The sequence below is a fragment of the Leptodactylus fuscus genome, chromosome 9 (genome assembly GCF_031893055.1).
Source record: "Leptodactylus fuscus isolate aLepFus1 chromosome 9, aLepFus1.hap2, whole genome shotgun sequence".
NCBI classification, from domain to species: domain Eukaryota; kingdom Metazoa; phylum Chordata; class Amphibia; order Anura; family Leptodactylidae; genus Leptodactylus; species Leptodactylus fuscus.
This window is the reverse complement of record NC_134273.1, coordinates 16,912,830-16,935,728: the sequence shown is the minus strand read 5'-3', so window position 1 is coordinate 16,935,728 and position 22,899 is coordinate 16,912,830. Positions and strand designations below refer to the sequence as shown.

The 22,899-nt window shown below is 46.8% G+C and overlaps 2 protein-coding genes across 3 annotated transcripts in view; one reads left to right on the top strand and one right to left on the bottom strand.

Annotated features, from left to right (window-relative positions):
- Positions 1-907, top strand: part of DNAI3 (dynein axonemal intermediate chain 3) — a 36,267-nt gene extending 35,360 nt beyond the window's left edge. The window contains exon 23 of the mRNA XM_075286990.1: positions 861-907. The gene's annotated coding sequence lies outside the window, so the exon portion shown is untranslated. The remainder of the gene's footprint in view (positions 1-860) is intronic.
- SYDE2 (synapse defective Rho GTPase homolog 2) overlaps positions 138-22,899 on the bottom strand; it is a 28,960-nt gene continuing 6,198 nt past the window's right edge. For both annotated transcript variants that reach the window (XM_075286988.1, XM_075286989.1), the window contains exons 2-7: positions 18,605-19,204; positions 12,478-13,568; positions 10,222-10,348; positions 4,994-5,175; positions 4,635-4,866; positions 138-3,167 (exon numbers count right to left, since the gene is read on the bottom strand). In XM_075286988.1, coding sequence (XP_075143089.1) covers positions 2,713-3,167; positions 4,635-4,866; positions 4,994-5,175; positions 10,222-10,348; positions 12,478-13,568; positions 18,605-19,204 — 2,687 coding nt within the window. In that variant the 3' untranslated portion in view covers positions 138-2,712. The remainder of the gene's footprint in view (positions 3,168-4,634; positions 4,867-4,993; positions 5,176-10,221; positions 10,349-12,477; positions 13,569-18,604; positions 19,205-22,899) is intronic.

Sequence of the window (22,899 nt, the reverse complement as noted above, 5' to 3'; positions counted from 1 at the left end):
CTTCAGTACTTCCCAAGCACAGCACCATACGTATCCTTTGTCTCAATTACAAGTCCACATCCATAAGACCCCAAACCCCCATAGTTTAAACAACCCCTCTGTGATCACCCCCAAGAAGCAGCAGCCACACGAGCACGACATATTAACCGTTTGTATTGTAACAGATGTGGAATACAGATATATACAGTATATATATTTCTTATATAAATTACAAAGTAAAAAATACATTTCTGAGGCTTTTCTGTAAGGGCTGAAGCTTTCTACATGTCAGTCGCGTGACTTGAGTTCACATTGGATGGTGTAAACAGTTACCAAGAATTGGGATTTTACAAGAGGAGACAAGACAGATGGAGGACACTTCTATAGGTGACAAGATGGCACTGGATGCTTTAAAAAAATACTCAGTACAAAAATAGAGTAAGAAAAAACCCATTTGGTACCTTGGTGTCATTTCCCCATAACTCTCTGCTGATATAATGGGGTGAGGACTACAACTCCCAACATGCTGGATCTACCTATGGCTGCATACACACTTGTCCCAGATGATTGCAGTAGCCAGTACTGTCAAGAAGGCCGGGACTGTAGAAAGGAGCTGCTACTTCTTCATTATAGCGACGTTGGCTGGGTCAGACTACTACAAAATGGAGACCACTGAACTACACTGCTGCAAAACCACAACTCTCAGCATACGTGACACCATCGGGTGGGGGGAGGAGTTGTACAATAGCTTTATAAGGCACTGATTGGATACCGCTGACGTAGTGCATAGCATATCCCGCTGATGTACTACAACTCCCAGCATGCTAGCAGCCGGCATGGGTCAAGATTCTGGTTCTTTGTTCACATCTCTGTCACTTCAGGTTTCTTCTCCATCTTAGGAATAGAAAATTGAAAGTGTCGGAGAGCCCGACCCGTGTCACAGTGGACCCCCAGTGGACCCCACTGACTTATAATTGGGTCCATTGGGTTCCATCAATTCTGCACCATTTCTCCAGCAAAAAAAGACAGATGTGAACAGAGCCAAAAGGGTCAACGTCAAGGCAAGAGGCTGAAACCAAATACTAAAGGGTCAGAAATGTTAATAACCGGCACAAGGACTGACCACAATATCCAATGTATACAGGGAGGAGCGTAGCACCCCCAGAATATTCACAATATTACACAATTGTACAATATTACACTTAGATTTCTCTATGTACATTATATATAAAGTTATTAAATAGCCACTTGAATTATTTTGTCGTATATTTAAAAGTTTCTCTATAGATTTATATATATATTTATATAAAATGCTTCAATATTTCAGGTACCTTTGAAAACATACAGGACTTCACTGGCGTATTGTAAAGGTATATACAGGATAGTATTGCATATTAAGTTATATTAACAGTATCAGCAGAATGTCATGGGGGGTGGTCTGTAGGGGGCGGTATGACGTGGTCAAGGGGGTGAGGTCTGTGGGGGGCGGTATGACATTGTCAAGGGGGGTGAGGTCTGTAGGGGGCGGTATGACATGGTCATGGGGTGAGGAGGTCTGTAGGGGGCGGTATGATATTGTCATGGGGTGGGGAGGTCTGTAGGGGCGGTATGACATTGTCAAGGGGGGACAGGTCTGTAGGGGCGGTATCACATTGTCAAGGGGGGTGAGGTCTGTAGGGGGTGGTATGACGTGGTCAGGGGGGGGGGGGGGAGGTCTGTAGGGGGCTGGACTGGTGAGGTCAGCCCCACTGGCACATGTGAGCTATGGAAGCTTATTCAAGGGGTTGTCCAGATGCAAACATTCACCAATCTTACATTGGACAGACTTAGCCATACACATGCAATCAGATTGCCTTGGCAATCGATGTCCACTAAGTATCGTGCAAGGTTCCTAATTAATAGGATTGGAGTAACACTAAGTATCAACCAAAATGTCCAAGATATTGTATCTTTCCATGTCCAATGTCAGATCAGCAGTGTATGCCTGGACAGCCTCTTCACTTATAAGTTTCTATAAGGCAAAGCCCACATGATCACATATACAGTGCAACACCACTGTTTGGGGGTCCACCTTCCAGCCCCCACCAGTCTTACGCTGTGGCCACAGCTGACATGACCACTTTACCTAATAGTGTGGAAATATTAGACACTACGGTCCTGTGCACAGTTTCAGGTTTTTGCAGAGGAAACCCTGGCAAGTAGCTGAATGTAACAAGTGAAAAAAACAAAAAAACAAAACAAAAAAAAAAACATATGAAGTCAACGAATCTAAAGAGACCCGCTGACCATCGACTATGGCAGGTACTGTGACAACAGTCCTCCATATCGGGGGCACTTGGGTGGTATCTTAAGGTGATCACATAAGCAATGGCAGATACTTTGGCGCTGCCACTATTCAGGTTCGAAAACAAAAAAAAAAAATATATAATTTTCGGTATAAAGTGTCCATTCTGTGTTTCACCGGCAGACCAGCAGCCTCGGCAGTAACAAAGATAACCCTGCTCACTGTATCACTGAGCCAGCCGGCAGCCGCTAGGTTTTCCTCTAAGAGGATACGTACCAAGTAAAGTATTTGTTTCCTGGAAATCCGGCCATGTACACGGCAGGAAGAGCAGGAGAGGCGGCTGCGCTCCAGTGCAAGGTCTCACCAGATGGCTGTACACTAGTAGACCCTCACGGGGTTAAAGGAGAAGGATTCTTCTAATGAGAAGAGATAATGACGGGCAGAAACTTTTACATGGCGACGCCAAGTTTATTTTTGCTCAGTTCTCTCTCCAGGTTTCCTATCAAGGTGTCGATACTCTCCTGCAGGTCGTGGAGGTTGACGTCCGCTTCTTCGGCTCCGCCTTCGGTTATGGGGGTACAGAGTGGATGTTCTTTGGTTTTTAGACTGTCTGTCCCTTGAGTCCGTACCGCGGCGGGTTCCCTGGAGGTCTCCGAGGGGACGTCGGCATAGTCCGCCTCCTCTTTTGGTGTGAGTAAATAGCTGCCCTGACAGCTGCTCCAATCTCCAGCGTAGCGATTGCTGGAGGGGCTGTCCAGGCGGGCGGCGCGGGGCCGCAGCACTCCAGACATTTCAGAGCTGTTCAGGTTCAGCATTTGCGGCCGTGGCTTCTTCCTGCGCAGGCACGGCTGCGGTTCTGTCTGAACACTGCTCGGGGGAGCTTCTTTGGAAGATTCAGTCTTCACTGTAAAAAAAAAAAAAAGTTGAGAAATTTTACAATAATTACAAAAAATAATAATAATAATATTGGTCAGTCTGTTTTAGTCAGCTGGTAACACAACAAAACCATCAGTAATAAGAGCGAGTAAGCCTAAGTACAGCCTCCTAAGGAGATGCCAAGCTGGTATGGGATACATGCTGGTCGCAAGGATTAAGGCCTAAAAGTCAAGCCCCTGTTGGGTTAATGTCTTGGTTGGCACTGAGCACTGCACACATCATCCTGCAGATTCACACCGGGTACACCCCAGCAGCCCACCATGGGTTAATGGATCAAGACTAGACCCGGACGCCACGCCAGCCTTGCTTTGCTCCCGACATTCAGTCACCAGGTGCTAGCAACCACTGCCAAATCCATAAAGCTGCATGCATCCGACTCCATCTCTCACTGCAGCTGTCATCCAAGGGACGGGACATGACCTCATACACGCCATATAGCCAGGTGTCCTGTACGCACCAGGGCATCACATCACACACAATGCCATGCACCATGCCAAACCCAGGCTATAATGTGTTACCTGAACCATGGCTGCTCATGTGCACCAGTGTGTCACCTGCCTATGGCAAACACCACAAACGCTTTATGCATTGCCACATATAGGTCATGTTGCTATAGATCGGACAGAACAGTATTTTACTAGCAACAAAATAATCAAAATGTCCTGAGCGACTCCTCATTGACTGATCAAAGCGGCAGAATCATCAAGTCGCAATGGTCAGCATCTTTTTCATGCCGCCTTCACCGCTCTCCTCGATGGGCAGGGCTGACAGATTTAGGAGTATTTATGGCAGCTATGAGCCCAATGGAGGGTGCGCGTGATTTAGGAGGTGGCATGTGCCTGGTCATAAATATCACCAAGAAAGTAGTAAATAAAAAATTTTTTTAAAAAACCCTAAAATTATTTTTTTTTATTTTTACTATTACATTATTTTTTTTATTTTTTTTTACTATTATTTTTTACTATTTTTTATTACTATTATATTTCATTTACATAGCACCAACATATTCAAGTCTAGATAACGATTTTACTTTAGTTTTTGCCCCAGACCACCAAAATTTAAAGCATTAAAACATTAGCACCTCCCCCAATACATTCCAGGTCAGCGAATTGACCCCAGACCACCATAGGAATAAAATATTGATCCTCTCTTACAGGCATAGCAAAGATATCAGGTAGATCGAAAATCACTAATCATGTCAATGGTATCCCTATACTATCCATTCCCTGGTCCTATGTGCAGGACATGCACCCCATGCCTTCAGTTCTGTCTGCAGATTTCTGTCACAAAGCTGCAGAGTAGCGATATTGGGTTGGTTCCCCTTTAAGCCTCAGACAGAAGTTATATGGGAGATGCGGCCTCTACACCCCGGACTTCTGAGCGTACAGAAGAAAATCACTTGAGACCCCTTTGTAATGAATGGAATAAATCTTACCTGGCCATAACTGCAACAAGTAGTGCAGAACCTCAATGTGCTTCTTGAAGTCTAAGGCACTGGCCAGCTCCTCCGAGTCAATGAACACGCGGTTATTGTGGTTCGACGTCTCTTGTCTTTGACTTAACAAGACTGGACCAAAGCAGACGGCCAGATTCTGGCAGGTCATCTTGTTCACTTCGTGGTAGGAGGCAACAAGCTTCAGATGATCCAGCAGCATCTTCAGAGTCGCCTGGTGGGGAGAACAACAGAGGTCATTTGTAGGATTACCTAGATTAACCCCTGCACCTTTAAAGGTACATTCGGATGTGATGCCATTCCCCCCTTCCCATCTGGGGGTCAGCACCTCTTATTCTTACCCTTTCCACATCGGGCAGACAGCTCAGGAGCTCGACGGTGTGCTCCGAGTCTTTGGGATCATTGTCACAGCCGTTGCCTGACATCCTGAGGGGCTTGTCAGCCATGGCGGTCAGCACGGCCTCGTATAGCTGCTTTGTGATGAGCGGAGAAGGAAGCTCTCTCAGGTAATCCTTCAAGACACCTACAAGGAGAGAAGAGACAAAAACTGAGACAAGGGAACGCATCTCTGCCCCATACTGTAAACTGAACTGGATTAAGGCCACTGCCGTCTGCGAAAGGAAAAGCTGGGCTGCAATACCTGACAGACCCAGAGACCAGGGTGGCGCTATTTCTGTAAACATAGATCCATTTGTTCCTGGGAAAACTGGTTGACAACCTCTTACTGCCCACTTAGGGGGTTACAATACAAGTATAGACAGAGTATGCACAAGTAAACCTTGTTCAAGTACAGGACTCTGAGAAAGCTGGGTGGCATCCACCATTGCAGACACAAGTGCCCAGGAGGCGGCCCCTTCATGTACGGTGCCCTGGCCGCTCTACACCGAATACACCCAAACCCCTCCCCCTTGGATGCTAGAGCAGTCATTAAGAACAATCGGGAGACCACTAAAGTCGACGTGTTCTTAAAGGGTTAACAGGTAGGGTGAGAACCTGCGGGTCATTTCGGGCTGAAGGTAAAATTCCTCCAGTGACCACAATATGTTCCCACTGTCACGCGAGACCCTCACAAGCCTCTGGAGTATTCGGCACAAATATGTGAAAGCGAGAAATTCTTCATCATGGCGTGCTGTGACACGAGTACGGAGACAAGACTGCAGTCAGGCTCGACCGCCCCGTACGGTCTACGCCAGCGATTGTCTCCTGTACCGCTCTCATGACACACGGCTCTGGCTTCTAGGAATTCCTACAAGATGGCAACCGACTCCTTCTACTTTAGGAGCAGGACACCAGAAGAGTCTATATAGTCCGAGCGGAGATTCGGTTAGAATATAAAAATCTGGCAGCCACCACTAGGAGGGCGCTCCAGAGCTGCTTCTGGGAAAGTTGGGTGGCAATTTATAGGACCAAGTACTGTGGCCGTACGTTGCCTCCTCCTATATGTATGAAAAATTGTTCTGGAGCTTGGGAAAGTTGGGGTGCTTGGATGATATATAAATATATATTGTTATAACAACCCCCCAATCATGTAATTCATACAGATGTAACACTGCCGGTTACATGTTAACTGTGCACACAGAAAACCATCAGATAACTACAGAGGGGGCTGCGTCTGTGACCTCCTCTCTATATAACCATTTACAGCAATAGTAAACCGTACACTAACCACACCGACAATCTTACAGGAACCCTGCACCATCTCCAGAACCAAAGGGGGCACCCTGTAAACATTTATAGACACAAAGAGAGTCTATAAACAGATATAGACACAAGGGGTCATGGGGTGGGGCGCCTGTAAAACATTTATAGATACTTTGGGGAAGGTTACAGACATTGTCAGTGATTAGACCCCATGTACAACTGAACCAAAAACACCAGGCGTAATAAATCACAACACCCCCCATGTCCACCTCTGAAGACTAGAATTAATCTACTAAAAACTGAGTAACATATACATTGTTGTATACTGCAGAGCTGCGCTCACTATTCTGCTGGTACAGTCACTGTGTACATACATTACATTACTTATCCTGTATTATACTCCAGAGCTGCGCTCACTATTCTGCTGGTACAGTCACTGTGTACATACATTACTTATCCTGTATTATACTCCAGAGCTGCGCTCACTATTCTGCTGGTACAGCCACTGTGTACATACATTACATTACTTATCCTGTATTATACTCCAGAGCTGCGCTCACTATTCTGCTGGTACAGTCACTGTGTACATACATTACTTATCCTGTATTATACTCCAGAGCTGCGCTCACTATTCTGCTGGTGCGGTCACTGTGTGTAATATACAGTATATTAGCAATATTCATATTTTGGTCACCATTTTGCCTATGCCGTACACCAGTCCATACTGCAGGCCTGCTCTAGCTGGAGGACGGTGCGGCCTTGCTGCAGGGTGTAGCCCGCGCCGCTCTTATCGCAGCAGCTGTATTGTCACAGTCAGTCCTGTGCGTTTCACTTTTATTGCTAGAAGAAAAGCCTGTGTGTGTGTCTGGGGCCGACAGCTGCCAAGAAATAAAATTACAAACAGGAAGTCGATCTATCAAAGGCCTCTGTTTCGTGAGCTGGAGGTACGACTGCCAAGCTAGGATCGCTAATCCCCAAAAGCATGACAGAAATACCATCTGTGTTTGCTGGAAAACAAAGGGAGACTTGTTAGTGTAGTGGATGTGGTGTGTGGAGAGTCATCCACAGACACTGCTCCCAATCATGGGGGTTATACCCCTTATTAACCCTATACAGCCAGGCACAATCGTATAGACTGTATACACGGCTCCTATCATGGGGGTTTTATCCCCTTTTTAACCCTATAAAGTGAGGCCCAGACAATATTATATATACATATACATACACACGCACACACGTGGTCATCCCTGGTACTGCAGGGTTAACCCTATGAATGAGACCAAGCTCAAAATGAGCTGAAGTATGGCCAAACATATGCAACAGAGACTGCAATGCTCCAGGAAGTGGCCCCTTCATTGTGCTCATTGGTAGGGGTCCAGGGGGTTTGACCCTTCCTCAGTTCACACACACAGAGGCCACTCCTAATGATAGGTCATCTAGTCCTGGAAAACTTATTTCAGCACGTCACAAAGCCTAGCCAAAAAGCAATGAAGGGGGGGGGGGGGGGCATAAAATATAATCCCCCCCCAGCACATTTTGCACCGCCATAAGTCTTGCAGAAAATGCATCGTATTTGCAGGTACATCTAACACTGCGTTTTCTGTGTGTTCTCATTTACTTTGCTAGGACTGTAAAACAACTTTTTCCGTTGCATTTCCATGATTACCAAAAACAATGCGGTCCCGTAATATGGGAAGGGGCTGCCGCAGACACTTCTTTCCCATCCCAACTGCTGGGACCCCCAGTGATAAAGAAAATACCCCGGACATTAACACCAGTGTGCTTGCATGCAGCTCAGCCTCATTCACATGAATGGGACCGAGCTGCAATCCCAAGCACAGTCCCTACAATCGGCGCTGTGCTTGGGAAACATTCACCCGGACACTACGGCCTGTACACCCTGCTAATCGGTGGGGATCCCCGGAGTAAGGTAGATACGGGATTGGTGTTGGGGGGTCATCGATATACAAGTCCTGTAAACCCCTTTATTCATTGTATAACCAAAAGTCATACAATATACTTTCCGTAGTTTCGTTCCCCATTTGTTCCCCCTCCCAATATCTCTGTAGCACTTGCTGGCAGAAGACATTTGCCATCCTCTTCTCCATCTAATGAGGACGGCAATAAATAAGGCGAGAATTGTCGTCTTGTCAGTGGACGCGGCTCCAGCTCTTCCCGCTGGTCATGTAGTGCGCCCACTGTGAAGGTGGAGGACCGCAGCCAAATAAAACAGTCATTAGCTTCCTCCATGAACAATACACACTGTCATTCTTACACTTTTTGCAGTTCCTCCTCTAGTGACTTTTGCCTTGTTAATCCCTCCACAAAAGGAATATTGTAGGAACCGGGGGATGCCCTTTGCCCCCGGCTAATCCTCCTGCAAGCTAGCTGTTAAATGAGCTCTGTTCCAGGTCTGGCTTATTTTTTCTAGATTTAAGCACGTCGGACCCTCGCTGCCAGGCCGCCACTGCTGCATTCTCTTCCGCGCAAAATAAATTTAGACAGCAAGCAAAAAGCGCCATCCACTTCATTAATTCCTCATTTTCCAGGGGCAGTGAACTGTTAAGTGTATGACATGCTTTACTTGGAATCAAATTCACATGGGTGAAGACAGACATGATGCAACGGCAGAACTATGAGACCCTCATAACCAGCAGAAAACCGGCTACACACAGGGCAGTGACACCCAACACACACCCCAAACACAGCCAGAATTAACACCCCCAATGCAAAAAGAAAAACTGCACCAAACTCCTCCAAAGCCCATCATACACATTTATTACAGCTACCCTCTACTGATCCTGCATTATATCCTGTATTATACTCCAGAGCTGCGCTCACTATTCTGCTGGTACAGTCACTGTGTACATACATTACATTAAGTATCAGTACAGGATAAGTAATGTAATGTATATATACAGTGACTGTACCAGCAGAATAGTGAGCGCAGCTCTGGAGTATAATACAGGATAAGTAATGTAATGTATGTACACAGTGACTGTACCAGCAGAATAGTGAGCGCAGCTCTGGAGTATAATACAGGATAAGTAATGTAATGTATATACACAGTGACTGCACCAGCAGAATAGTGAGCGCAGCTCTGGAGTATAATACAGGATAAGTAATGTAATGCATGTACACAGTGACTGTACCAGCAGAATAGTGAGCGCAGCTCTGGAGTATAATACAGGATAAGTAATGTATGTACACAGTGACTGTACCAGCAGAATAGTGAGCGCAGCTCTGGAGTATAATACAGGATAAGTAATGCATGTACACAGTGACTGTACCAGCAGAATAGTGAGCGCAGCTCTGGAGTATAATACAGGATAAGTAATGTAATGTATATACACAGTGACTGCACCAGCAGAATAGTGAGCGCAGCTCTGGAGTATAATACAGGATAAGTAATGTAATGTATGTACACAGTGACTACACCAGCAGAATAGTGAGCGCAGCTCTGTAGTATAATACAGGATAAGTAATGTATGTACACAGTGACTGTACCAGAAGAATAGTGAGTGCAGCTCTGGAGTATAATACAGGATAAGTAATGTATGTACACAGTGACTGTACCAGAAGAATAGTGAGCGCAGCTCTGGAGTATAATACAGGATGTAACTACTTATCCTGTACAGATCCTGAGTTACATCCTGTATTATACTCCAGAGCTGCGTTCACTATTCTGCTGGTACAGTCACTGTGTACATACATTACATATCCTGTATTATACTCCAGAGCTGCATTCACAATTCTGCAAACCTCAGAACTATCATCACATATTGCGCCGGCCCAGCGCCTGCACAGTTCACCCTTCAGGTTATAGTTTCACACCCAAGAGCCACAGTTTGCAGACATTTACAGTGACACTATACAAATAGATGCAACAAGACATTTCGGGTGTGTTTTGGGGTCACCCGGTCCCTACCTGTGATAACGTTGATGTCTGGGTAGTCGTTCTCACAGAGTCCTACAGATTTACTATCCCTCTCAAACGCTTCACGTAACTCTTTCTTCACAGCCGCTGAGCCGCACAGTCGGTACAAGCCGACAACCTGCAATATAAAAGGACAAAACCCATGACACAGACCATATGGCGGTATACATCATTATTCCATATAGCAAGACTCGCATTGTGCGGCACGTATCCTGGTATGGAGGAATTCTGGGGCAGGATCATTAGAGGTGAATCCTAGAAATCTGTTACAGAACATCACCAAATCTAATCTCCTATGGACACAAGGGGTACGGATTATATTAAGGTATTTGTGCCATCCTGTGGTGGATGCGCCACAAGTGTCCAGGGTGGGAATACCCCTTAAGTGCAAAATGATGAGCGTGCCCTTTTGGCCAAATTAGCTGTATTCACTATTCTGGTACTCTTTATTGGAAACAGTCAGCAAGCCTGAACAAGCCCTAATGTATAGGAACAGTTAGAAGTGCTTAATACCAAGATGCAAAACACTGGAACAAGATGAGTCTGGCAGGGAATGCTGGGAGATTTCAGCGAGGAGCTCTCCGGACTACTATACCCAGCATGCCTTGGACTGAGCCTTGTTCTTATAGTGTTTGCATACATCACCTCTATGTATAATAAGAGCACGCTGCTACAGATAATACAGAGGACCCGTATCCTGGAGATCTTTTATTTGCTCCAAAATGGTTCCAGTAACAGACTTTGCACCTCAAACAGCCAAGGCCGGTCACTCAGTAACACCCCCCAGGAGGCCGACATCTGCCATCTACATGTGCAAACATCTACGTACAAGGACACCTGGCAGGTGCTAAATCAGAAACCATCAATTTTATCCTGAGCAAATACTGGAGAGCGCCGTATCCTCGCTGTAAAGACGGGGAGATGAGAGACAGACCGCGGTACAGGTTATCCAGGAAAATATTTACACGCCAATTTTACAGCTCCAGTCCTTGTTCACACCTGCCAGGAGCCTGTTCTGCAGATGCTGTAATATTAGATCACTTTCCCCACGCTGGCTATATACTCACAGCACAGGACGGGGAAATGCTACATATATCAACCCGAATACAGCTCGGCAAGTCAGTTCAATATAGAAGAGCCTGCTGAAATGGGAGGGTTACATCTGCGTTCAGGGAGTTCACATGGGGACCCCCCGAACAGCATACCGAACGCAACTGCAAACGCTGTGCAGTAATAAAGCACATGGACCGCATAGACTATAATGGGGTCTGTGTGCTTGCCGCACAAATCATTCAGACAGGAAAGTAGATTGTGAACTACTTTCCTGTCCATGATCCCTGCGGAGATCTGGCAGCAAGCACATAAACCCATTATAGTCTATGCGGTCCATTTGCTTTCACTGGCACACGCCTCATGCGGACTCCCCTGGATAGAATACAAACGCTGATGTGAACAAGGCCTTAGGCCAACAGCACACAACCATGTTGTATTGTCAGTACCAGCACACCGACCTATACGTTTCTATGGCCCCATTTACACAACCATTTATTTTCACAAGCCCATGAACCCGGAGCAACACTCAGGACAGGTCCTAATATTACCCGTTTTGCAGCCGGGCCTCACCGAATGGGTCCATGCGCCGTCCAACTATGGACCTGGCTCATGAATACGGTCATGTGACTGGGGCCTTAAGCCAGTTATATATGGCCAAGTTGGAGTCATAAAACTGTCCATGGATTTACCGGCCCAAACACAGCTCAGTTCTGGGCAGCCGATTTGCCTTTGGGCCAGTCAAACATGTACCTGGCCCAAGATGAAAGTTAACCCACCAATTCCAGCAGTATCATTCAACCATGTAAAGTGTACGGGGGCCTCCCAACTGTACTCCGATGGCAGATGTCTAGAGGAAGATCATGTAGTTGGATTTCAACAGGACCCCCACTTATTGGGGCACAATATAAAAACAGATGGGGTCTACACGACACAACTAGAGATGAGCGAACACTATTCGGAACAGCCGTTTCGAATAGCATGCTCCCATAGAAATGAATGGACGTAGCCGGCACACGGGCCGCCGGCAAAGTCTGCGTGCCGGCCGCTTCCATTCATCTCTATGGGAGCGTGCTATCCGGCTGTTCCGAATAGTGTTCACTCATCTCTAGATACAACCCCACCACCTCGCGAATCACGTCAAACACACAACATGGCATTAGGCGTTGTAGTAGTGACAAGTAGAGGACACATTACCTGGCAGCCTCTCTTTTCTATTTCCATTATACATTTGTCCATGAGAAGGGGGACCATCAGGCCCGAATTTTCCTTCTCAACTACTTGACGAGCGTCGACCCCGAATACAATCGGTTCTCGATCCACTCCGATGCGGTCTGCTGAGTTCTCCCATTGCTCCATGAGGCTCAGCTTTACGTAGATTAAGCCCCGGGGCTCCAGTTTCACTGCCAGCTGATGGGTTTTTGTCACCCTAAAAAGGGCCGGCAGGATGACCGTCCCGTGGCAACAGACTCTATTCTTCTTTGGGGTTGGGTCCCAACTGAACACAACGAGTTTTAAGTGCTGGGCATTCTCCAGCTCAATATTAAACGTGTGATCCATGTCTAGAAAGGAAGTCCTGCAGGTCAGCAAAGCCGTCCGCGCTTTATTCACAGAGTCCACCTGGATGGCGCAAAATACATCCTTGGAGTCTATTCTCGGAGGCTTCAAGTCCTCGGCTCCATAGAAGTGCACGCTCATGAGTCCGGAGACATACTGGAAACACTTTGGTTGATCGGAAAAGCTATAGTGCCGAAAGGCGTCGATGTCCAAATCCGACTTTGCACCATTAGCAGCTAGGGACTCCTTTCCTTTCGTAGGTCTGCCCTCGGCTCCATGTTTACCTGACTTGGCTATCAGTTCTGGGGAGTCGCCATCGCTAAGATAACCCCCTTTACTGGAAGATTTGGACGTGCCGGAGCTTTTCTTTTTATAGTTCTGCTGGGAAGAAACGCTGCTATCGAGGTGATATCGGCTGATCACGTTCCTGCTAGCGGCAGCCGCTGCTTGTCCGGATGGCGATAACGAACTTGCATGGCCTACATCCTGACAGTTTCCTTTGGAGGTGGAAGCCGGATGGTCGGAGTTGGAGTGACTCCATGATGTTCCTTTGACGCTCAACTTTCTGCTGAGCTCCGGCAATTTTTTCATTTTCATAGACAACTTCCGCACCGTCCTTGGAGATTTTATCTTATCTGGAAGAGACCAATTGATGCTTCCTCCTTTCTTTGCCGGGTTGGGGCTACAAGGAGGGGAAAAGTCAGCCGGTCCAGGAGAGATAACTTTCGGACCTAGGAAAAAAACATAGAAAATAAATTTTTAAGTCATTTTAAAAGTTATTTATAAAACTTTTTCTTCTTTACACATTAACCCTTTGTTAAGATATGACGATAGCGCCCACATACAGAACACAGACCCCAGAAGTGACACATGTATGCTACACTTGACACCAACCGTGGGGACCTGAAAGGCCTGCTCTCGTCCCCATGTTATGCAACTGCTAGTAACATACCGCCATCATGTGAGCCGCCCCTTTAATTCTGAGACGATCACAATGCGGTAACCGAGTTAAGGGATTTATCTTTGCCGCTGCTAAAAATAGTCCGGTGTGATGGTCTGCAGCAGCATATCACAGAATTTTAAGAGGTTTCCAGGAAGAATTATAAGAAGGTACTGGCCAAGTATCAGGAGAAAGCTCTCAAGCAAGGGGAACATGGTGTGCAATAAGAAGGAGCCAAGATGAAGGACACTGCAGCGGTGGCGGCAAATTGCTCAGGTCTGCAGCCTGAAAATAGCCCGCCATGATTCACAAGATTCCAAACTCCTGTCAGGATCTATAGCTTATTCCTCTGCTTATTTCCATATTAAGATCTGTTCCTTACAAAGCTGGGTACCACCTAATATGGCTTTCCATACACCCGTGTGCTGTGGCTGCAGCGGTCGCTTGAATGAATGAACCAGTTACAGTAGTAGGTCAAGAGGACGATGAGAAGGGCAACTAGGGGCAGACGGGGTTAAAATTGAAGAGAGGTGCACATAGGTGTCATGGTGTATCTTACGCATTCTCTCATACAACTCACTTTCTATAGGACGCCTCATAGTATAATTCCGCCATCTGGAGTGAACTTGATCAGAACATTGAAAACCACTTGAGCTGTATTATTTGGCCGACAGCTGTTCCTCCAACTCCTGACCCTTCCCCGTGCACTTGGCCGAGTGTGCGTGTGTTCTCAATGGGGACAGGGAAATAAGTCACGGCCAAACACCTCTTGAGGCAGCTTCACTCCCCTCAGTGCAAGGGATCGGACCTGGTGAAACTCAGCATGGCCGATCCTTACCTTCTGTTGAGGGAGAGTCTAATGATCAGCCCATTTGGTGATCATTCATCTAAATGGCCACCTTAAATCTCTGATAAAGCCCCTTAATCTGTCACCAGAGCCCAGCCCCACAGATTGATTCAGGTGACCCAGACCTGCGATATTGCCATTTTGTCCATAACCAAATGAGCTAGTCGGTGCAAGAAGGGCACTGCCTTTGTTTCAAAGAGGTACGTGGTAACACCCTCATTGCTCCCAACAGCTCATTTGCATATTTGAAAAAAATACAGCGATTTTACGGCAAAACTCCTTTTGATTCAGGCGACCCTAACCTATCTATCTGCAGGGCTGGGGTGATATGCTGGGTCTGGTGACTATAACCTATCTATCTGCAGGGCTGGGGTGATATATTGGGCCTGGTAACACTAACCTATCTATCTGCAGGGCTGGGGTGATATGCTGGTTCTGGTGACAGTAACCTATCTATCTGCAGGGCTGGGATGATATTCTGGCTCTGGTGACACTAACCTATCTATCTGCAGGGCTAGGGTGATATGCTGGGTCTGGTGACACTAACCTATCTATCTGCAGGGCTGGGGTGATATGCTGTGGTCTGGTGACACTAACCTATCTATCTGCAGGGCTGGGGTGATATGCTGGTTCTGGTGACACTAACCTATCTATCTGCAGGGCTGGGGTGATATACTGGTTCTGGTGACACTAACCTATCTATCTGCAGGGCTGGGGTGATATGCTGGTTCTGGTGACACTAACCTATCTATCTGCAGGGCTGGGGTGATATACTGGTTCTGGTGACACTAACCTATCTATCTGCAGGACTGGGGTGATATGCTGGTTCTGGTGACAGTAACCTATCTATCTGCAGGGCTGGGGTGATATGCTGGGTCTGGTGACAGTAACCTATCTATCTGCAGGGCTGGGGTGATATGCTGGGTCTGGTGACACTAACCTATCTATCTGCAGGGCTGGGGTGATATGCTGGGTCTGGTGACAGTAACCTATCTATCTGCAGGGCTGGGGTGATATGCTGGCTCTGGTGACACTAACCTATCTATCTGCAGGACTGGGGTGATATGCTGGGTCTGGTGACAGTAACCTATCTATCTGCAGGGCTGGGGTGATATGCTGGGTCTGGTGACACTAACCTATCTGCAGGGCTGGGGTGATATGCTGGGTCTGGTGACAGTAACCTATCTATCTGCAGGGCTGGGGTGATATGCTGGGTCTGGTGACACTAACCTATCTATCTGTAGGATTGGGGCAATATGCTGGGACTGGTGACCCTCCCTATAAATACTGAGAGATGGACTAATCCCCGGATCCAGGTGGTCCGGGCTACTCAACATTTGCATTCAAATTTTGGCATTAAGGCCATCTGACAGTTCTTATAGCCACCGAAAATCTTTGGAGAGATCAAAAAGCAGACCTGAAGAGTCATCCATTTGGAATCAGTGAATTGTGTGTTTATATGACAAGTGTGCACAAGCCACAAGATATATGGCTAAAGATGGAAAAGGAGTTGGGAGAAAAGAAGGAACAATCTGGTGACCCTGAACTATCGGCCTTGATTTCTCATACCCAGAGATGTAGATTCTATTCAGGGTCAAATCCGCAGATTTTCCAGGAATAGTCGAAAAAACAAAAACCACACCAACCCCCACATCCGGAGCATGATCTGCAAGTCTATAGCGGAGAACATCACAACACAACGAGGGGCCTTGGCATTCCTGCCTCCAAATTGGCCCTACAGCTGTTGTGAGACTACAACTCCCATCATTGCCCTATAGGACACTACAACCCCTAACAAGCCATAGGAATAGCAGGCCGAGTGTGAAAGGCCTAGTGACACAGGAGCTGTTTATGGAGGGGATGGGGGCAGGGGCCGGCACGTCACAGACCGGCTATTTACCAGAGCAGGACAAAGCCCCTCTCATAGCGCAGAACCGACAAGTCACAGAGGACCCGGATATTAAAGCTTCTCCGCTCTTCTGGCTCCTTTAACACAACACGGCTCAGATTATATTACATAACAGACGGCCGGAGACTTACCATACGTATAGTGCACGGCTACAGGCACCCAGGTCAAACAATGATGGTTTGGATGTCTCATGCCTAGGGGTAGCTAGGCCCAGGAAATGTGTCCTATTGAGGGGATCAGAAGGTACACCAATACCAATCGCTCCCAGGCCCTGGACCTAGAAAGGGGGCCCAAAAAAGGTCCTGGTTAGAGATGAGCGAGTACTGTTCAGATCAGCCGATCTGCATTGAAATGAATGGACGTAGCCGACACGTGGGGGGTTAAGCGGCCGACCGTCGTCAAAGTGGAAGTACCAGGTACTTCCATTCATTTCTATGGAGCGTGCTGTTCGGATCGGCTGATCCGAACAGTACTCGCTCATCTCTAGTCCTGGTGCCACAAACATATACCAAGACATCATACCCCATTTGTTAACCGCCAGCTGCCCCTCCATTAAGAATAGAGAACATTCCTTTAAAAGGAAGCTTCTAAGGCTAATTTGACACAGCGATTTTTGGACCAGATTTTGACACTGAATCCGCATCAGAATCCAGCTCCAAAAAAATGCCTTCCATTGATTTCAATGGAAGTCGTTCACTTCTTTTTTTCCCCACTAGCCTTTTTTTTTTTTTGCTTCTCGCGGAAAAAACAAAAAAGAAGCGAGCTGCCCTTTCTTGCCACAGCAGAATCCAACACAGCGTCTGCGTCGCTCCCTCCCGACTAGGCCCATTCATTTGGGCCTAATCTGGAGTGGAATGCGCGGCATCCATTCGCAGCTAGCTTTTTTTTTGGACCGGATTCTGAGGCGGCCTCTGTGTCAAAATCCGGTCCAAAAAACCCTGTGTGAACTTACCCTAAAGAAAAATTAGTAAGATGATAAGTCAACCATGATGAACTCCGATGGAAACCATTATAGGTCATTGGGGACCAGTCAGGCGCCAATGGTGTCTATTGTAAGCCAAAAAAAACCAAAACCCAATGCTGGTGTGAACAGAACCGTAACACACTAAGGCCAAGTTCACACTTTGTGGTACGTGTCTGCTGGGAGAGCCCATTCTATAGACTATATAATAGGGCCTGCCGGGTGTCCATCGGGTTTTCCGCCATTTTTATACTGAAACCAGGGGAGAGAAAAGTCCAGCAGAATCCACAGTGGAGTCTCCAACACAGATGTGAACCTAGCCTGAGCACTACTATTTTTTTATGTAGATTGTGAGCCCCATATAGGGATCACAATGTACTTTTTTTTTTTTCTTTCCTACCAGTATGTCTTTGTAGAATGGGAGGAAATCCACACAAACACGCGGAGAACATACAGACTCCTTGTAGATATTGTTCCTGGCGGGATTAGAACCCAGGACTCCAGCTCTGCAAGGCTACAGTACTAACCACTGAGACACCGTGCTGCCCCTCTAGGCACTACTCTTCCTGTCTAATATGAAGGCTCTAGCCTTTCTGCATTTGATGAATGTAGACCACGTGACCTGGTAATACAGAGTCTCTGATGTTGGGGGAAAGAAGGTTGGAGTATGGAGAATTTGGACAAAAATGATCCTCTGTTCTCACTAGAGATATTCACTGCCAGGAGTCTGCCAATGGCTTATCTACCTCTGCCTATTAGGAACACACGCATGCTTGGTCAAGCTTTGGCACGCATGAAAAAAACCCAGAAAGTGCGACAACTGGTAAGCAGATAGGACATAAAGGGCAAGAACCGTCAACAGACGGGTGAGGATCGCCTCATCTATTGTGGCACATGGACCACAAGCTAATAAGCATCAAAAAACAATGCAATGCAGGGAGGGGGATGGGTACTTTTGTATGTTATGCCAATCTTTGGACATACTCAAGTCATCAACAAGACATATTGTAAAAACCTAAAAAGCCAAGTGTAAATCACACCATCAACATAGATGTCTTAAAGCTCTTCAGACACAATAAAGCAGATGAATGAAGTGTAAAGCCTTCCTACCTGAGTCATGAGATCCGCCTGCAGGTGGCTCTTCTGTAGACAGGGATGTTGCCGTCTTGCACACAAATCTCTGCTTGCACAGCTGCACGCCATAGTCCGTGGAATCCAAGGAATCTCCAGCAGTATCGGAGGCTGGAGACAGCGGCTCGCCCGGGCCTGGCAGGCATCCAGATCTGGCAGGTACTTCCGGCACATCATGTCCAGGTTCAGAAGTGGTCAGGTCTGAAGAAGTTTTGGGGCAGATATAAGGTTCATCGTCCTCGGGGATTGGATTATACCAAATTTCCCCTTCGTCGTCAGCATCATTGTCTTCACTCAGATCAGAGGTGCCAGCGGGCACAGCGTGTGGCGTGGCGGGCTCTCTGTCTGGTCGCGATAGTTGGAGCACAGTCTCTTTGACCACTACGTGACTGGAGTTTGAGGTGTGATGGCTCCGTTTATGGCTCTCGGTCACGTGATGGTAGCGGTGGGTGCTCTGGGTTAGCCAGTTCCGTTTCTTGGAGACGGTAATGTGGTTATTCTGAAGGTTGTGTTGGTTCACCTCGGTCACTTTATATTCGCGCCTGATGACGGTCGAGGTGTAGGCGCTCTCGATGAAGTCTGGATCGGAGGAAAGGAGAATAAAAATAATGAGATTCCACCATTAAATACAACGACCACAAAGCAAATTCAGAGAAATGCTCAGCGAGAAAAACGATAGAAGACACTTTATTGGGGAGACCAACGGAGAAGTTATAAGAGCGAATATAACACATGTAGGGTTACAAGGAACCACGGATCTGGCCATAAGGCTCATCTATAGGGGACACGGGACCTTATAGTGGTTTAAGAAAATCTCCATTTACCAAGCCTGCAAATGTGACATCACAGATGAGAAGAATGGACGAGTCCACTTTAAGGGGCTGTCAATGGCTTTCATTTGATGACTTATCCTTATGTTCCCTGATTGTTTGGGGTTCACTTTCCATCACCCCCATCAATGAGCAAAATGATCTGACAACGGTGAACAGGGCAGAGATAAAGTACCAGGTGCGACCACGACAATATTCATTGTTCATAGTACTGGTCTCCTCATATTTGGGCCCCCATGGGTCTCCTGGACCCGGGTGGGTCTCAAGCTACACTCCTGGCTTCCTGGGAAAAAGAATGCAAATACCAGTAGTTTTCCTCCAGACAGAAGAAGTCTCTCTAGTGCCTCCTACAGGTAGCCACCCTGTAAGCCAGTATCTGACCAGAACAGGAGTTAGCTATTGATCAGAATCTGATCTGTGCGTGTATGGGCCACTAGTCTGGACGCTTCTTTCACGACACCGGCCAGTGAGATCACATTCACTTGAAATGTGACCTATTTGCAGTCAAGACCCATTCAAGTGAATGGGACTGAGCTGCAATACCAATCACAGCCACTACACTTAAAGGCCAAATTCTCAACGCTGTAGTCTTGTCACATCAGTGAGGGGTCCCCATCAATGGCCTATCCTAAGGACACGGTATCTATCAAGACTGAGTTTCCGTAATACCCCTTTAAAAAGCCATGAAACACAACACGGTCAGCCATACCATAATCCCCATAGACGGGTTCCTGTATATGACATCCATTCAGCGGGTTATTCGCCTCCTCCTCCTACCGTACGACATATGTTCGCCATTCCTTGCATCTCCACAACGCAGCTGCATTAAACCCTTGTTTACCCAATCCCTTCTATTAATGCCGCCCTGTCTGTAGGATAATACCCAGATTACACCAGGCAATTTGTAAGCACTGAGCAGGCCTTAAGCAAAGCAAAGTTCTCATCTGGCCTCAAGTTCTGCGGGAAGCCGAATATCGCCTGAAAATCATTTGGCCATTCAGGTTGTGCAAAGCCTGGGTACGATACCACGGGCAGGTTCACACTTGTGCTGCATTCCTGCTCACTACAGGACGGTAACACATCGCTATCTCCCGCATCGGCTGATGATTAACTAGCGGTGGTATTAATAAGGACAAATAGGTCTACTCAGTACCTGGCGTGGGCCCCAGACCGGTGGGAACAAGCCAAAAATAGCAAGACTTCCCCCAAATATACTATAGGATCATCAAAAAAACAAAACAAAACAAGGACTTGATGGTCGTATTGGATTATTATTTTTATAGCCCAGTTGTATATAAGGCCAGTTTGTCCGTATTCAGACAGCCATACTGTGGCCACAAATCTAGTCACCCGAACTAGCATCAAAGGGATCTATGGTGCTACACCTTTAGGTTACGAGCCCTGCATTCTGGCCAGGGCATTAGATGGACGCCATATAGTTACACTTATACTACCATTATCAGTGTCCGTTGCAGTCATCCATCACAGGGCTGCAGCAACGGACATGAATGATGGCAGAGCAATGGACACAGATGGAGCCCCCTCGTCTTAGTCCATACCCATGGACTCTAATGTGAATGATATGGACGCTTTCTTCCGCCATGTTGGTTCATTTTTGTAAAAAAAAATCCTGCATGTAGGACTTTCTATTCTGTTAGGAGAAGGGGAGGGGGGGGGAAACGTAGATACCCGATGGAGAAGGCTCCAGCTGCATCTGTCATTTAATGTCCGTTGCTCTCATCCTGTGAGGACATTACATAATAGTAGTGTGAACCTACCCTTAGCGTGCATTCACATGGAGCAAAAGAAGTCAAAACTGCATTGGAAAAAAAAACAAAAAAAAAAAACACTGCTGCAGTTTTGATGCAGTTTCTTAATGTTACAAGTGAAGTGCTTCACAAACTGCACCAAAAACATCAAAACGGAGTGAGCTATATGGTCATGGGGATGCGGATTGGTGTGCATGTACTAAAAGGGTTAAGGCCGAAAATAGCAAGCTGCAGCAGGTTCCCAGAATATCAACCACTTTGCAACAGCGTTTTTGCAACGTGGGTCTCTGACCAGCATTCAGACGTGAGAGTTTTGGGGCGGGGGGTTTGCAAACACATCACAGACCTAAATAGCCTCAATAAATTTGTTACAAGTGGGCAAATAAACCAGCCCAGTACAAGTCACAGGCCCGGAGAGGTACATGGGGCGCTCCTCCTGCCAGCGTATACCCAACAGAGGAGGATCACAGGACCGGGGCGGCATTTGGCGAGGCAGAGGCCACTATGGATAAAGTTAGAGGATCGGAAATATTAAGTGTAGTTGTCAATTAACACTCCGCATGGCGACCTTTAGGTTGTGCTTCCTCTTGGTATCATATGCACCAAGCTATTTTTATACCCCGGCGCCCTGAATCTAGGAGCGGCTGCGACTACGTTGGGTTTTTAGCAACAACTTTTGCATTAAAGCGCCAGGGTTACCGGAGATCGTCATGGAATGGACCTGTAATATTAAGAATCCAGACAATAAATCAGACAATGGCTGGTTATATGGGCATGTACACACATCGACAAAGTCTGCTAACCTTATATTTACCATCTATAACATCGTATATTGCATTGTGCATGCATTTATTTTTTCTGCAGCTGAAGTATGGCAGAAATAATAGGATCAGACAGGTGAAAAATGCAACCCATCCACTCCAGACATCAGAGGTTTGGTGGAAACCATAAAAAACAGTGGGGTCTGCTGATAGAAAGCCAACCCCATTGTCGGACCAGTACATTTTTGCAGTCTATGGATAAAGCCGCTCACTGCCCTATACAGTAGGACACGTCACAGCTTCCCATTATAGGTATACATCTGAGCGCAGGTTAGACTTCTGTATCGGAAGGAATAGGACACTTTATGGCAAACAGAATGATCTACTGGATCACAAGACCACCCTAAAAAGTCAAGGACACTAGATCTGCAAAAAAACCAGGACACATTTGTACTTTGCATCTAAAGCAATAGCAAGTATAAGTGCGGCCTGAAGTCAATGGACCCCGGAGGAAACTGCCGTGCAGGAGCCGAAAACCAACAAGCGGACTCCACTGAGGTGCAAGTGCTACTGCTCTCTGTTATCAGTCTGTGCTGCCCTTTACAGAGTCAGTGGCCTACAATGTGGCTTGGCTAGCCCTTTCTGTTCTTGCACTATGGAGCCCTGTTCTTAGAAACATTTTATAGCCAGAACTATACAATGGTGAGTAATCCGTGTCGCCAAGGCTCCGACTACCAAACCTTAGGCCAGGGCTCCACGACAATCTTGGCCTTAACACACAATAACGCCGGGATTGCTGATGTCACAAGAAAAAGAACACAGACCATATCCAATACACAAGATGGTCGCAAGAAACACATCAGGCCTAGATTTTGTGCGACCGCAAGACGCAACACGACCATGTTCACTTTTAT